Genomic DNA, 15,150 nt, shown 5'->3' on the forward strand with positions numbered 1-15,150 from the left:
TTGCAGCCCCAGACAGGCGAGCCCCCCCCCCCCCAGGACAAAGCAAAGTTGTTTGAAGCTAGGATTAATACGGGCGGGTCCCACTCCTGTGAGATTTATGCTTTTATTACTATCTTAAATACCAGCACCATTTGTCTTAGAGGCTCCTTTGTTTAAACGGACTTCAAAATGGTGATTTCTCTCCGTTGGTGACTGATAGGGGATGTACTTAGCCGGTTTTACCTTCCTGCAGACCGCTCCTTAACAAAATAAATTTTTTTTTTTTGGAAACAGAGGGGAGCGAAAGCGCTGTTTATTTGTTTATTATAATGGCACCCAGGTCAAAATCGAAGCGTCTCTCTACAAATGTGCCTAAAGAATCTAAAGAATCTATACTGGAATCGCAGCCCTTGTCTCCTACACCCTCTACTGGAGAATTTTAACACAGGAATTTTTCTTTCAAATGCTTAATGATTTTAAACAAGAAATTAAGGAATTTGTATTGGAGCTATATGATGATTTAAAGTCTAAAATTGACCAAATGAAGGCGAATACGTTTGCAGCCGTGTCTGCCCTGTCAGATTATTCTGCTGAAATAGAGAATAAATTGGAAAGCTTGGAGGAGGCTAATTTTAATTTGACTACTAATATTCAAATATTACAACAAAAAATTAGAGACACTCAAGAACAGCTCGTGATGATAAATTTTAATAAGAAGGCATTCGCAATAAGAGTCAGAGGATTCCGCGAAAAGGAGCGAGAGAATCTGAAACAGACCTTTGTTGAAGCCTTCAGCCATGCGGTGGGAAGCCCGGGACTTAACTTTGATTGGCAGATTCGGAAAATCTATCGCCAGAACTCGTTGGTAGCGGAACAGCGACAGCTCCCGAGGGACATAATTATATATTTTTCCACAAAAGAATCCAGAAACGCGATTATGCAAAAGTTTCATAATAACAGTCTGCGAGGTTGATGACCAGGACTTGATTGTCTTCAAAGAAATACCTTTCCAGATGTTGAGAGCAAGAAGAGACTATGCATTTTTAACAAAAGAGCTTAGAAATCAACAGATTCAATATAGATGGGAGGCCCCAGCCGGCATTACGGTCACATTTGAGAATCAAAGACTTCGTCTTAACTCTGTTTCGGAGGCTCGAGATTTCTATTACAAGACTTTGAAGGCGGGACTTCCTGATTTACTTGGAAAAGAGGAGAGACAAGCTGAAGGAGAAGGCAAGCAACAGACCACATGGCTGCAAGATGGAGGGGGTAGCCTTTCCTCCCTCGGAGAAGCAGAAAAGCGGAGATCGAGGATTTAGACATTTAAAATATTTGCCAAAGTTGTGGACTGAATGGGGGTTTGCGACCTCTCTCCGGTAGAAAAAGCGGAACTTATTGGTGGGGTGATACTGATTGTATATATGTAAAATGAATGCGGAATGATTTATGTTGTTTAAATTCTGTTAGAAGGGATTACTTTAAAACAGAAGGTAAACTGATTCTTGTTGAAAGTATATTGAATATGTGGAATGATCCATGCTATTTAATTTTATTAGAAGGGAAAGCTTGGTGAAATTATTTGAGTTAGATTTTAATTAATGTCTGCATAAATTTGATAGTGGTAAATATTAGAGAAGCAAGGGATGAGGGTAAAATGCATGCGGAATGATTTACGTATATGGTGGGGTGATATTGAATGTATATATGTAAAAGGATGCAAAATGATTTATGTTGTTTAAATTCTGTTAGAAGGGAAAGCTGGACGAGATTATTTTTTAAAACAGAAGGTTAACTGATTCTTGTTGAAAGTATTATTTGAATATGTGGAATGATCCATGCTATTTAATCTTATTAGAAGGGAAAGTTTGGTGAAATTATTTTGAGCTAGATCTTAAACTAATGTCTGCATAAATTTGATAGTGGTAAATATCAGACAAGCAAGGGATGAGGGTAAATGCATGCGGAATGATTTACGTTGTTTAAATCCTATTAGAAGGGAAAGCCGGTCGGGATCATCTTAAGATAGAATGTAAACTGATTTTTTGTGTAAAGTAATACTTGATCCACGCTGCTTAAATTTTACTAAGAAGGGAAGGTTTGGTTAGATTATTTTGAATTACTGGTTGAAAATAAGGTTAAGAAAGATTATTTACGCTGTTTAAATCCTATTAGAAGGGAAAGTTTGATTATTCTTCTGTAAAGTAATATTTGAATATGTGGAATGATCCACGCTGCTTAAATTTTACTGGTAGGGATTACTTTTGAGCTAGACTGTATATTGATGCCTATACAAATTTGTATAAATGTTTATCTGAATACAAGGTTAAGGAAGAGGAACGGGAGAGTCTACAGGAGGTTGGGGTAAATAACAAAGAAGCAAGAGACGAGAATAAAATATAGATAGAATGACTTACACTATTTAAGCATAGATAAAGATGGGGGGCTGAGCTTAACACAAAGAGTTCTTTTTCTTTTTTTTTCCTTTTCTTTTTTTCTTTTTTCTTTTTTCTTTTCTTTCTTTTTTCTCGTTTTTCTTTCCTTTAATATATTACTTTTATTTTTAATCCATACGAACACAAGATACTTTAGATAGAAGGCAGTGCCAGGTGTGGGCCCTGGGAAGTCGGGAGGATTAGGGATGGGATTTATGGGGAGTGGGTGGGTGGGTGTTAACATAGTCTCAATAAGAACAAGAATGCACTTATATACGGTTGTTTTTTTTTTTTTCCTTTTTTTTTTTTCTCTTTTCTTTCTTTATATTTTTTTTTTCCTTGGTTTATTTTACTTTTTATCAGATTAAACAACACTTGAATAAAGGCATACACCAAGGAGGGAGGTAGAGGGAAAAGAAGAGGGAGGAGTAAGGAAGGAGTAAGGGGAATGTAAGGAGGGCGTGTTGGGAGTAAGGGGAGAAGGAAGGTTTGAGGGGGAAAGGGAAGTAGGAGGGGAGTGTTAGAGGGAGGAAAGGAAAGTTGGAGGGGGTAGATGGGGTGTATGGAGGATGGAAGTGTCAGGTGGGGTTGTGAATGATGAGTTGTGTTTTCTTTTTTATTTTATTTTTTTTATCTTTTTTTTTTATAGCAAATACCCTGTATATAAGTGATTGTAAAATGGAATGTGAAAATGAATAAAATATATATTTTTTTTTAAAAAAAAGAAAGTTAAAGTGGCGGCCCGATCCCTTCAGCAGCCGAGGCGGGAAACGTGCGTTTTGACAGGGCTTCCACAGCGCTGTGCAAGCCCTGCCAAAGTGTCCGTTTCCCGGGCGGGCTGCCGTTTCTCTTGCTGAGGGCAGGAGGAGGAGGAGGAGAAAGTTAAAGTGGCGGCCCGATCCCTTCAGCAGCCGAGGCTAATTCTCTGCACGAACGAGAGCGTGGGGGCAGCGGCAGCCGCCCGCACAGAACTTCCACGCGCTTCAGGGGCTTCTGCCGGGCGGCGGGAGCCCCGGAAGTGAGAGGAAGTTCTCTGCGGGTGGCTGCCGCTGCCCCCACCCTCTCTTCCTGCGCGGTGAGCGGAAAATTCTCTGATTAGAATTAGATTAGATTACTCACCAACAAGCGCAGCTGCAACCCAAAAGACGAAAGGAAAATGGAGACTCGCGCAGGCGTCCCCAGGCTAAGGAGGTCCAGCAATCAGTGAGCTGGTTGGGATGGAAAATTTTCCATCCCAGCCAGCTCACTGATTGGCTGGAGTCCTGGCCAATTAAATCAGTGAGCGGCAGGCTGGGCTGGCTTAAATTTGTAGGTAGATAGAACAGAACGATGAGCCAGCCCAGCAAGCTTAGCAGCTGATGGGCGGGAGCTGCCAGCGCCAAAAAAAAAGCGTGCTTTTTAAAAAAGCGTGCGGGACGCGGGAAAATGCATTAAAAAGCGGGGGTGTCCCGCCAAAAGCGGGACGTCTGGTCACCTTATTGTACTTATTAAAAACTAAGAAAAAACCGAAAAGGAAAAGAAAGAAATAGAAGTAAAAAGAAAAAAAACAACTAGTTGGTTCCTAACTTTCCCCTTCTTTATACTTCAGTGTTTATAACTCTATGTACCCTGCTAAGCAGGGGTGGGCTTCAAAAATTTCAGCAACGGGTTCTCTGCCAGGTTGCTGGTGGGTGTGGCCATGGTGGGTGTAGCCTAGTTGGCCTTCTACACTACGCACCATGGCCGGGGGGGGCATTTTCATCTTCCCCAGGCTCTGGAGGCTTTCCTCAAGCCTCTGGGAGAGCAAAAACTGCTTCCCCCAGGCTTCGGAAGCCCTCCGGAACTTCTGGGAGGCCCATTTTTTTCCTTTCCCGAGCTTCTGCGCAGGCCCTGCACTTACCTCACATCCAAAACAGGCTGCATGGAGACTCCTGGGAGGGACAGAATGGGGTGGGAGGGGCCAGAGGTGAACCCATAGCAGCTCACTTCTGCTGCTAAGATAAGGAGGCCTTGGAAGCTCAAGGTAGCCATAGAATACTTAACAGCATTAAATATTTGTCTGTTATATGTGCATGGAACTCTATGTGCTTTTTCTAATACTTAATTGCACACTTGAGTCAAAAAGCAAAACTGCTAATGCACTTCTCTCAATCCACAATTCTAGTTCCATCAGATAAAAAGTACCACCATACTGGGTATTGTAAAACATAATAAATAGGAGGTTGGAGCAATTCCTGCATAGGAAAGTTGCCAACACGAAACAAATGGCAGATGCACATAAATAAATTGCCAAGAGATCTTGTCAGTTGAGTGATGATCTCTAATAAACAATAAATAATAGAAATCAAAGGTTGTTGCGAGACAGGGGGAAGATAGCTATTTCCCCTCCTTCTTGCAGAATCCCCAATGAAATTTAATAATAAAAATTTTCGGATACATAAAAGCAAGATTTTTTTTCACATAGTGCATAGTTGAACAATACATTTAGCTTGTAAGGATGATCTCTGACCTGACAGCCATTCGTTTTTGAACAGTATATCTTACTTCAAGGACCTCATGTGCTGCTTGTGAGCCTCCTAGGACACCAAGCTGACCAATGGGAGACACATGTTTCTGAATAAATTATTAGGGCTTTGGTTTAGTTCTTTCTTTATATTTTCTGCAAACCCCTGCACTCTTTAAATGATTTTTTTGTAAACACAGATGTTGTCTGATCAGTGGCCAACTCTGAGATACCCACCCAAAAGTGCATTTTTTCCATTTTTTATATATTTATTATTAATTTTATTTATTTCAAAAAAACCAGCTTTCTGGTCCTGGTTAGTGTGAACTCAACTTTCCTTTCAACACATTTCTTCTTTCAATCGTTTCATCTTTTAAACTGGTTTAAAATAATGATGTAAGAATATTTGCTGGAAGCCAGTTCATTTCATATTTATTTTACACAGCGCTAATCATAGCTACACTCTAAAATGTTATCATAAACTCACAAACGGACAGAAATGCCCTTTTAAAGTACTTCTTTTTTCAAGTATGTTTTTCCATTTTCAAATATTAAAATATGTTAGCAAGACCTTTCTGGTCTCTGTAATATAATAATAGGTTTAAAAGAAGTTAATGGAATGAGACTTGTGAAAATAGAAAGTCTGTGTTTATCTCCAGGTCATTTGAAGTACAAACAACCACAATTTTTCTTTATTTTCTTTTTAATTTCCAGTGAACTCAATATTGTCAAAGGGCCTTTTGATATGCGTTCCTTCACTCTGTGATATGGAAACTGTATAATGCACTGTTAAAACTGTCTGATTGTTTGTAACCTTCCACTGGGTGAAATGGTGATCTCTCCCTCCTGGGGAACTGAAATTTGGCAAAGTTGTGGTGCTTCAGTGCTGCAGTACTGTTCTGCTTACATAATCATCATTCCAATGCACCCTGCCATTTTCCTATAAGGAAAGGCACTGGGGAAGCCGTTAGAGAGTTGAACATTGCTCCCATTCTTACTGGGGTCTTTTGCCTGTCCATGGTCATTCGGTTTCTCTGTTTAGGTAAGGAAATATATTTGAAACAATGACCAAACAGGACACAATGTTGTCTAGTAGAAAATTCTGCTGAATCTTACTTTGCCTTTGAGTGCTCAGTTCCACCAAAGCCAAGAGAAGAATTTCAATGCCCTCTTTAAAGCCAAGCTGGTAGAGGCGTAGAGCTATGCCCAGGGTATTGAGTCATATTATTGTCTAGAGTAAGCTAAAGTTTACATTAGCAAGAACATCTCTCTTTAGACCCTTGGTTCTCTGTGATTTTGGCAAGGCAATATGTAATAAGTTGACATTAATATAGGCTCCTCAACTTAAACTCAGCAGAAACTACATTAGGGCCTTGCCAGATAAGAATCTTTATTATATGTTATTATATGTTTATTGTATGGATGAAACACTTTACGGAGCTGATTGCCCCCTATTAACATGAGACTTGTAGTCTTCTCCAATGGCTACTGCAGTTTACATCTGGTTCTCTCCCTCCCCCCAACTTTTCTACAATTTATGATTAGAAAGCTTTCTGGTTTTTAGTCTCACAGATATGTGAGATTTGCTTGCCGTATGAACTCTTACATGAAAATAATTCTATTGAGCGTATTGGGATTTGCTTCTGAGTGAGACACATTAATGACTCACTCCTTGAGTTTACTTATATATTGACCTATGGTTTGCTTTAATTTGTGGAATTAATGCAATAAACTGAGTTCAAAGATTATTTTATTAGGGAATAAAATATTGTTCACAAACCTTAATAATTGGGTTTATGCAACCTGCTAAATGCAAAGCACCAGTGCAATAGCTTGACATGGTACTCGCACCCTGTTAGGTCATAATCTATGGTTTATGAATGGCTGTTTTCACTTATCACACCACGTCAGTCAAATATATCACAGTTTTAGAAAGCAGCACAGTAGTTAATTAATTCCCAAAATGAAACTTCCTGAGAATGGAACATATTCTTGGCTAAATGTCTCGTTTCAAGCTCTCTGTGATGTGAAACCAACTGCGTCTGAAATTTCCTTCCTCAATACCTAGACCCTGGGCTTGGCTACCATTTTTTTAAATCATTTTCCTTTTATGTCACCTGCTTGCATTTGACCCTGCTGAATACCATAGGAACATTTTTTTTCTATAACCCCCTTCCCAGAAAATGACGCCATCTCCCTGAGGCTGCTCCAAGTGGCTGGGATAAATTTGGGCATGTCTAGGAAGCAGCTAGGGTTCTTTATTCAGCACAGCTTCCAAACTGGCTTGTTCTCTGGTTTAAAAAAAAACACCAAACAGATTCATTCTATAAGGGGTCTAATAAAAACGGGGATGTAGAGAAGGATCCTCAATTGCTGAACTGCCGAACTTTTCAAGTCATCTTTCATTTTTATAGGCAAAAAGAGGACACCAACCAGATGTTTCTCCTTTAAGAAAAGTGTAGGAGGCAAGCCAGAGACACATATCTTCTCCCACCCCACCGCTTTTCTGTTTCCAGCCCCTCTGGGATTGATATACCAGCCCTATGAACACTACAGTAGTTATTTTTCTTATAAGGGCTAATAGTTGCAATGTTACATACATTTTTCCTCTTCCTTCCCTTTCCTATTTTTCCTTAGCAATGGACACAAAGCAGAAGCACAAAATAAATGCAGATATGAAGAGAAAATGAATCCAATATGATGAAACCAACAGTGTGTTTGGAATGTTTAAAAAGAAAAAAAAACTATTTCCAGCATATTTTTGGCACAGAATCTGCTAATTCAAAGTGCTAAAAAAATTCAAGACCCCTTAAGTGTGACAGGAGGCCTCTGACATTTTCCTGCTACCTGCGTAACAGATGTTCCTTTCCAGGAAAAAAATTAAAGGAAAATCATAAATGAAAGCAAAAATGCCTCAGTCCCCAGCCTGTGCCGTGTATTATCTAGGAAAAGATTGTAAAAATGTGTAGGATATCTAAGAATAAAATTATCTACAGACAACATATTTTATAAAACATCTTTAAAATATAGTATTCGGCCATACTGGGGAATATGCTGCAGTGTGGACAGTCCTACTCAACAAAATCAGGTTTTGTACTTTAATGCGTACCACCGTATGAATGTTCTTATGCTCAACTAATCCAAAACAAAAACCTTGTAGTTCTGTTTCCCTTCTTCCAAGAAACACTGGGGAATCTTGATAAAAGAGAAAGGAAGAAAGAATAATTTCTTTTCATCATTTCCTTTGCTCTGAGCTTCTTTTCCTGCCATGCTATTTAGTTCTAAAAAACTCCCAAATCTCTATTGCATTGCTTTATTCCAGGGAGAGAAAAAAACATTCGTATCCTTTTCTTTCTTTTAAAACATTCCGGGATAGCACAAAGTTCCTTGATTTCTTGATCAATTGTTTAAATTTGTAACATTAGAGTGCATGTCCTCCAAACTCAACAGAGCACAAGGAAAACATTTTTACTGTGACCCTAGAATGCCCCATTTACACAAAATGTGCCCTGGTTTCCAGATTATGCTACTTCAATGGCAATTTGTCTTAATATTTTAAAGTATTCCTTCTATGAGTTCCTGGGCTGTAAAACTGATTTTAATTTTAGTAGGAACTCAACGCCAATTGCACAACCACATCCGAATATTACAGGATTGCTTTATTATTCTTGGAATGAGATCTTTTTGTGATCTGGTTCTAGGGAAGTGCTCTTTTTACACCTCCAAGTTTCTTCATTTCCTCCACAAGTCCTTCCTACATATATTTTTCTAACTTTCACAGACTTAACTCACGGAGGCATTTCAATTGTATTTGTCTCCCCAACTACCACATCACTCAGAGCACAACTTTGAAATGCCCACTTGGGTGCCTGCATATAATCCATGAGCTCAAATATGCATTTATTCATATTTCCTCTCCGTTGCCTCTCTCCATTCATGTCCTACAATATTTCTTCCTTACAGTTTATGCAGTCAGGCATCCATCATTGCTCAGTTAGCTTCCAAAGGATTTCTGTAATATTTACAGTGAACAAATGGGAATCAAGCCACTATAAAGATTTTTCCCCTTGTCTTTCTTTTTGTTATTGCTAAAAGAACTGTATGCTGAGATGCAACAGGGGTTGAATCTGAAGACAAGAATCAAGCTAGCCATTAATTGATTATAAATGTAGCAGAAAGCATACACCTAAAATTATTTGTTGGCTTGGTTAATATAAATTCCACCAATCACTGAGGTAATCAGAACTGGTGCAGTGAAGATACAGAAGTTCAATAGTTCCTTAATTCAAATTCATTATATACTTTATTTAAAAGGGTCTAAAAGTGGGGAATTCCCATCTACAACCCTGGAGAATTGGTTTTCATTTATTTAAAATCATTAGGGCTGCAAATCAATGTAAGAATATCCAAAATTCAAATTGCACAGGGTGGAAGCACTATATCCTTTGCCTTTTTGTGGCTGAGGTGTGTTTCTTGCAAGTTTGTGGCATCCTTTCTCCTGCTGCTCAACTATTTCCACATGATCAACCTAGCTCTCAATCAATAGTTCTCCTATTCATTTATTATTCTGCTTCTCGAGGCTGTCCTCAGAGAATTTAAAAAAGGAGATGAGGTTTGCAAACTGAAAGAAAAAGCAGACAGACTCACAGACAAAAGGAGTGACGAACAAGAGGAAACCAGAGGAAAGTAATTTTTTAAGGCAAAGCAATTGAAGCAATGAGCGTGACTTAGCATTTATACTTCACCAAGTCTAGATTGAGATTCATTTTCAGACATTCTTGCTTAAGCAGTAGTTTAAGTGGGGTTAATCTCCAGACACATGGAAATTACTCATAAGCGGTGGGGGGAAGGGGGAGAACTATACCAGTCCATTTGCTGGTTAATCAGAAGGATCAATTCATGCCTTCTTCCCACAAGTTTCCTTCTGGAAAGTGAAATGAGGTTAAAGGATATTGGATATGTTTTTTATTGTCTTCAAATGATGACATATGAATCATGACATCATCATACAATTTATGCAAATGTGGAATTGACGTGAATTGTATTGAGATATCTGATGCAAAATTGAACACCACAACGACAACATGGCATTCATGTTATCCTTTTTCCTCCCTTGCGTCCAGAATGGGTATTAGCGAAGTGAGTTGTTCTCCAGTTTCCCAAATGTCATGGCCAATTAAATGTTGCATTTAAGAATTGATAAAAACCTGAGATACGAGGCATGAGAAGCAGCAAGGATAGAACTAAAAACTGGGAGCGGTAAGACAGTGAAAATATCTAAATGTAAGCAGGAAACATAAACGGTGGCAACAAAAAGGAATATAAAGAAGAGAGCAGTTATGGAAAAGGGTCTGATATCTGTACCACAGCTATTATCGTAATTAGTAATCATTTCTGAATTTTAAAAAGCTTTATATTCAAGGAAAGAATCTGAAAAAGAATTATTGGTTTACTTGTTCTATTTTAAAGCTGCCCTTTGTCCAAGCAGTTCAAGCCATTCTACATAGTTTGCCTGTGCTACCATTACTGCAGCCTCGTAAATACAGTAGGTTGTGATGAAGGATACTGTAATTGATTTACAGTAAGCATCGTGACTTGGTGGAAATGTTCTTCTGTTCTCTCTAGCATAGAATCAGCAGAATACAGTAAGCCACGTCACCTATGATAATTTTTCCTCCTTGGCACAAGAATGGCCAAGAATGTAAGTAAATTTCTCAGTTATTCAAAGTTTGCATCTGTTGCCTTTGATTATATTGGTCAGGAATAGAGTTGAAATCCAATTCATTTAGAGAATATCCAGGTGGGATTCTTTTTTGTTTTGCTCTGCATTCACTTAATACAACAACATGCAAAAACGTTGATTTGCCAACTGAGGGTGTATCATGAACTTTCCAGACAAGAAAATATTCTGTTTGAAAGCAAACACGATTCTTTAAACAACTGTCTCTTCCCATTCCTTATATCAATCAAACATAAATAGATGGAATAAGATATTCAGCAAAGTCTACTCCAAATGTGATTTTAGATGTTTAGGTAATGTACTGGTTCCCCCCCACCTTAAAATCAGAATACAATTAAATGTATGTACACAAATACTCACATACCTGAAGCAGATATAGTGCTGAAATCACTTTTGGCACAATGAGGAAAAAAGTAAAATAAAGTATGAGTTTAATAGCATGCTGCAAGTTACATTGCAGCCAGGAGTAATAGCCCCGTTTTGTTTTGCAGAGACATTTAGCAATGAAAAATGGACACGATTAGGATAGAATCACTTTTCCCCCTGCATGCTTCCAGAACCACTTCTGAATGGTAAATGTAGCTGTCTAAATCAAGCCCATGACTTCATACGGAAGAACTACTGGCAAATGTATGGCTGGGTTTCCTTCACCTCCCCAAGCCCTATAAACCGCAAATCATCTTCTCCCAAGCTGGCTACGCAGTTCAAAGAGGTTGCTGGGTTAACAATATGCAGTAGTTTGGCCCAAGCTACCCTATTTCCATGAATGAATTAACTCTGGGATATTCCAACTTTGCAAGTCTTTGCATGCTTTCATGGCATGTACGTTTTGTCTCCTTATTTTTCAAGGCACTGACAACAGCATAGAGCATGCCCCATTGTCCGCTACAATTGGCATGACTCCAAACACAATGCGGGTTGCATATATCTAACAGACAAGAGAGCAGGCAAAAATTATTCAGCAGGTGCAGCTTTTTCCTATTACGCCGCAGGACCAGTCTCATCTGTATGGCTGTCCTCTGATACCTAAAGAAAAATAGCTACGTTCTTTGTGACATCTGGCAAACCTATTTAACAACTCCCAAAACAGAAGGATCCAATCCTTTTCTTGGGAGAAGATGGAATATTCAGAAATTAACTGTGTTTGATTTCCCAGGTTGAGGTCAGGAAAGTTCAAGAAAACATTTTTTAGGATAGCTTTGGTTGTTACTAAAAATTTAAGGACCTAACACTCCTTTAAAAAAAAACATATTATGGTTTGGAGAACAGTCGTATTCCCACTGAGGTAAAAGTCAAGTCAACATCTTACATTTATTTGCCAAGAGCTGAGATTTATATTGGCCACGAACAAGCCGGCAGGTGGAACCATCGCCATCACAGACCCCACAGTTATCTTCCTTCACAGGGCTTCCCAGCTGATGATCACAGCCAACAATCTGACAAAAGAGAAAGATGTGCAGTTCAAATTGAGCACCTCCTGACAGTTGGACCTATTTCTGAGCTTAGTTCCCGCCAATTTTCTTCATCACATCGTCTCCAAAGGGCCATAAAGCATGTTCGCAAGAAAAGGGAGAGCAAAATGAATTTGCTTGGTAGAGTTCCATCTGAAATCAGGAGCACTGCTTACAAGGCAAAAAAATGGTGGGCAGTATTTAAAAGTTGCTGAAATGATTTTTTTGGGGGGGGGCTTCAGACTCCTGTCAATATTTTATAGTTAACATGTTTATTATGAAATAGTAACATGATTAAATCTCAATGAAAGTTCATCTTCAGATTTACTATCTTACAGGGAACTTAGCATTTTGCTGAGGAAAATGGAGGTATCAGATCTAACCGTGCATTAAACCAATGAGTGCAAGAGACATGCTGATGCTTTTATTATATCAAATAGTAGCTGGATACCCGTGTTCTGCTATGAAACTATGTGATCTGGCTTGCTAAACAGACACTTACAGCTTGAAAATTAATGAGTAGTTATGATTGGCCTTTCCTCTCCCCTTCTCTCTCTCAGGCTTGCCCCACAGATGCCTCTTCTATCTTATCCCCTTCTCTCCCGCAGTCTAACTCCTTAGCATCAAAGCGTTTTTCAGGTGGGGAGGGGGAGTAGAATGTCTAAACTCCCAGTCTGCAGGCTGGATGAATCACACGCTGGCCATGCCCATGCCCAAGGTGCAGTTGGAACAGAGTTCTTTTCAGATGGGGAGGGGGAGTAGAATGTCTAACTCCTTAGCATCAGAGCATGTTAATAATAATATAAGAAATACTAATGATCTGATGGTCATTTCAAAAAATCCTTTCTTAGTGAGCACCTAGAAGCCAAAAGGAACAGTTGTGCCAAATTTCAAGTTTGTAGTTTTTACGGTTTTGGAGATTTCATGATGCTGTGTGAGTGATATTTCATTTTTATATATAGATGAGCAAAAAAAGAACCCCCATTGCAGATAAAACTTTAAGTAACAGCTGTAATAATGACTTGTAGTGTCCTACAAGGCCTGTCTATGTAACTTTTATATTTGCTGCTGTCTTACAACATCATATTCCATCGTATCACTTGGGGGTCCTCTCATTCTGGGTATTGCAGACTTTTTCCAGAGAGTATTCAGGCAGAGGAACGAGGTCATATATAAAACCAAAAGGAAGTCAAGGAATCTGAATTCTATTTTTAGGTTTTTTTTCCAACAAGAATTAAGGGCAAAATGTCTTCCTCAAAAATTTTTGTGACCTTGAGTGCTCCATTCAAAAGCAAAATAGAGTCTGATCCATAAAACAGATGAGTCAAAGAAGAAGGATCCAGATGAGTATGCCATCTCAGTTTTTGATTAACTATTCAGGCTTAAAGCATTTTTACATAGGCTTTACAGAGCTTAAAGTAATGACATGCATTTCAGAAGATCAGATTAACACTGAAATATTCTTTTAATATAAGCCATTGAAGGTAAATTTGATCTAGTTTAAACTGAATCTATTCAAATTTTCCTTAGCTGTATAATCTGACTCTCCAAAAATACGATTTGTTAAAATATAGTTACAAACACAGCATAAGGATATAGATATGTATATTATAACATCCCGTAGTAGTACATTTCTTTTAGGTTCAAATCAAAGTAACCAGAATAAGAATCTGAACAGTATGAAGCATCATTCCCATGTTTTTTAACATTTAGGAAACTAGAAATACTTAAAGGTACTTTCTTAAATCAAGTATTTTAGTCCTGGAAAGTATTATTTTTTTAAAAAAAAAATCAAAGCTATAAATTTAATAGGGTACATGAGATCTAAGGCTGTCAGACTGCAATTGCAGAGACTGTGCCTGTTGCTTTAAGAAATTCACAGCTGCAAAACAAGAATGCAGCTGTGACTTCTCCCATTCCGTCTGGCTCTCCCCTTTGTTCCCTATGCTGTTTAATTCAGCATGTGTGAGAGAAGCAACAGATAAACTACACCATAGCGGCATCTGTGATATTTGGCAATTCTAGACAGATTTCTTTCAACTTTGGAGTCTCCTACTTCTCTAGTGCTAATCATCTGTATTAGGGATGAGAAGTCGCACGTATTTGTACTCTGATGTCAGAACCAAGGAGCAATCATGGCATGGGTCAAACTAAAGTCCTTTGATGTTCAACTAGTTGCGGCTGTAAAATAGGCTGATTTAGCCTGTTAGTTCAATAATATGCAACTCACCTGACCCTTATGTTTCCCCTCTATTTCTCCTCCAAGGTCTAAATTTTTTGTTTCCAGTTTGAAATTATTCCCCTCCCCTCTCCTATCCGAATATGATTTGTAGTGAGTGTTTAACTGGCAGGAGCTAACTATAGGTTTACAGTTTATTTAAGTTTGACTAACACTTACAAAAGAACAACAGCATCCTGGTGAGGTGGGCGTGGGAATGCAAAACTGTGTTGTGGTGTCCCAAAGCAAGTCCTTTTTGTATGTGCATTGTGATGTTGCGTGAATTTACAAAAAGGCAAGACAGTGATGTGATGCTGCTGTCATTATTCTGATGAAAACGGCAAATTCCCATGGACGCTCATGAGAGAAGAGTAAATGAGTTAGACTTGCTTGTAACAGTAATAGTAATAGAGTTGGAAGGGACTTTGGAGGTCATCTACCAGGGGTGGTATTCACTTACCTACCGGTTCGCAAATGTGAGCGCACACTCAAGCTTGCTTCGCTCGCACACACCGCCCCGCGCATGTGCTTTTGGCTAAAAAAAGGGCCTAAATGGGATGCCATAGATCCAGGGCGGGTGGTCAGGGCCACCTGCGATATCCGCTACCAGTTCAGGTAAACTGGTTCGAACCAGTAGAATACCACCTCTGGTCCAACCCCCTACTCACTATTTCTGATAAATGGCTATCCAGTCTCTTCTTGAAAGCATCCAGTGATGAGGCACCCACCACTGTTTAAGTATATAGGGGAACATTTTTGTCTTTTACATCAAACTAGGAAAACACATCAGTGTACAAACATTATAAAAATAGGGTCAGAAAAAAGAGAGGAGGCCTATTCCTTTCCTG

At 38.9% G+C, this 15,150-nt stretch overlaps 1 protein-coding gene across 1 annotated transcript in view; it reads right to left on the reverse strand.

Annotated features, from left to right (window-relative positions):
* ADAMTSL1 (ADAMTS like 1) overlaps nucleotides 1-15,150 on the reverse strand; it is a 542,768-nt gene that overhangs the window by 152,687 nt on the left and 374,931 nt on the right. Inside the window, 1 exon segment of the mRNA XM_032212442.1 lies at nucleotides 11,943-12,069. Within this exon segment, the coding sequence (XP_032068333.1) occupies nucleotides 11,943-12,069 (127 nt within the window).

Source organism: Thamnophis elegans, chromosome 3 (assembly GCF_009769535.1).
Source record: "Thamnophis elegans isolate rThaEle1 chromosome 3, rThaEle1.pri, whole genome shotgun sequence".
Taxonomy (NCBI): Eukaryota; Metazoa; Chordata; class Lepidosauria; order Squamata; family Colubridae; genus Thamnophis; species Thamnophis elegans.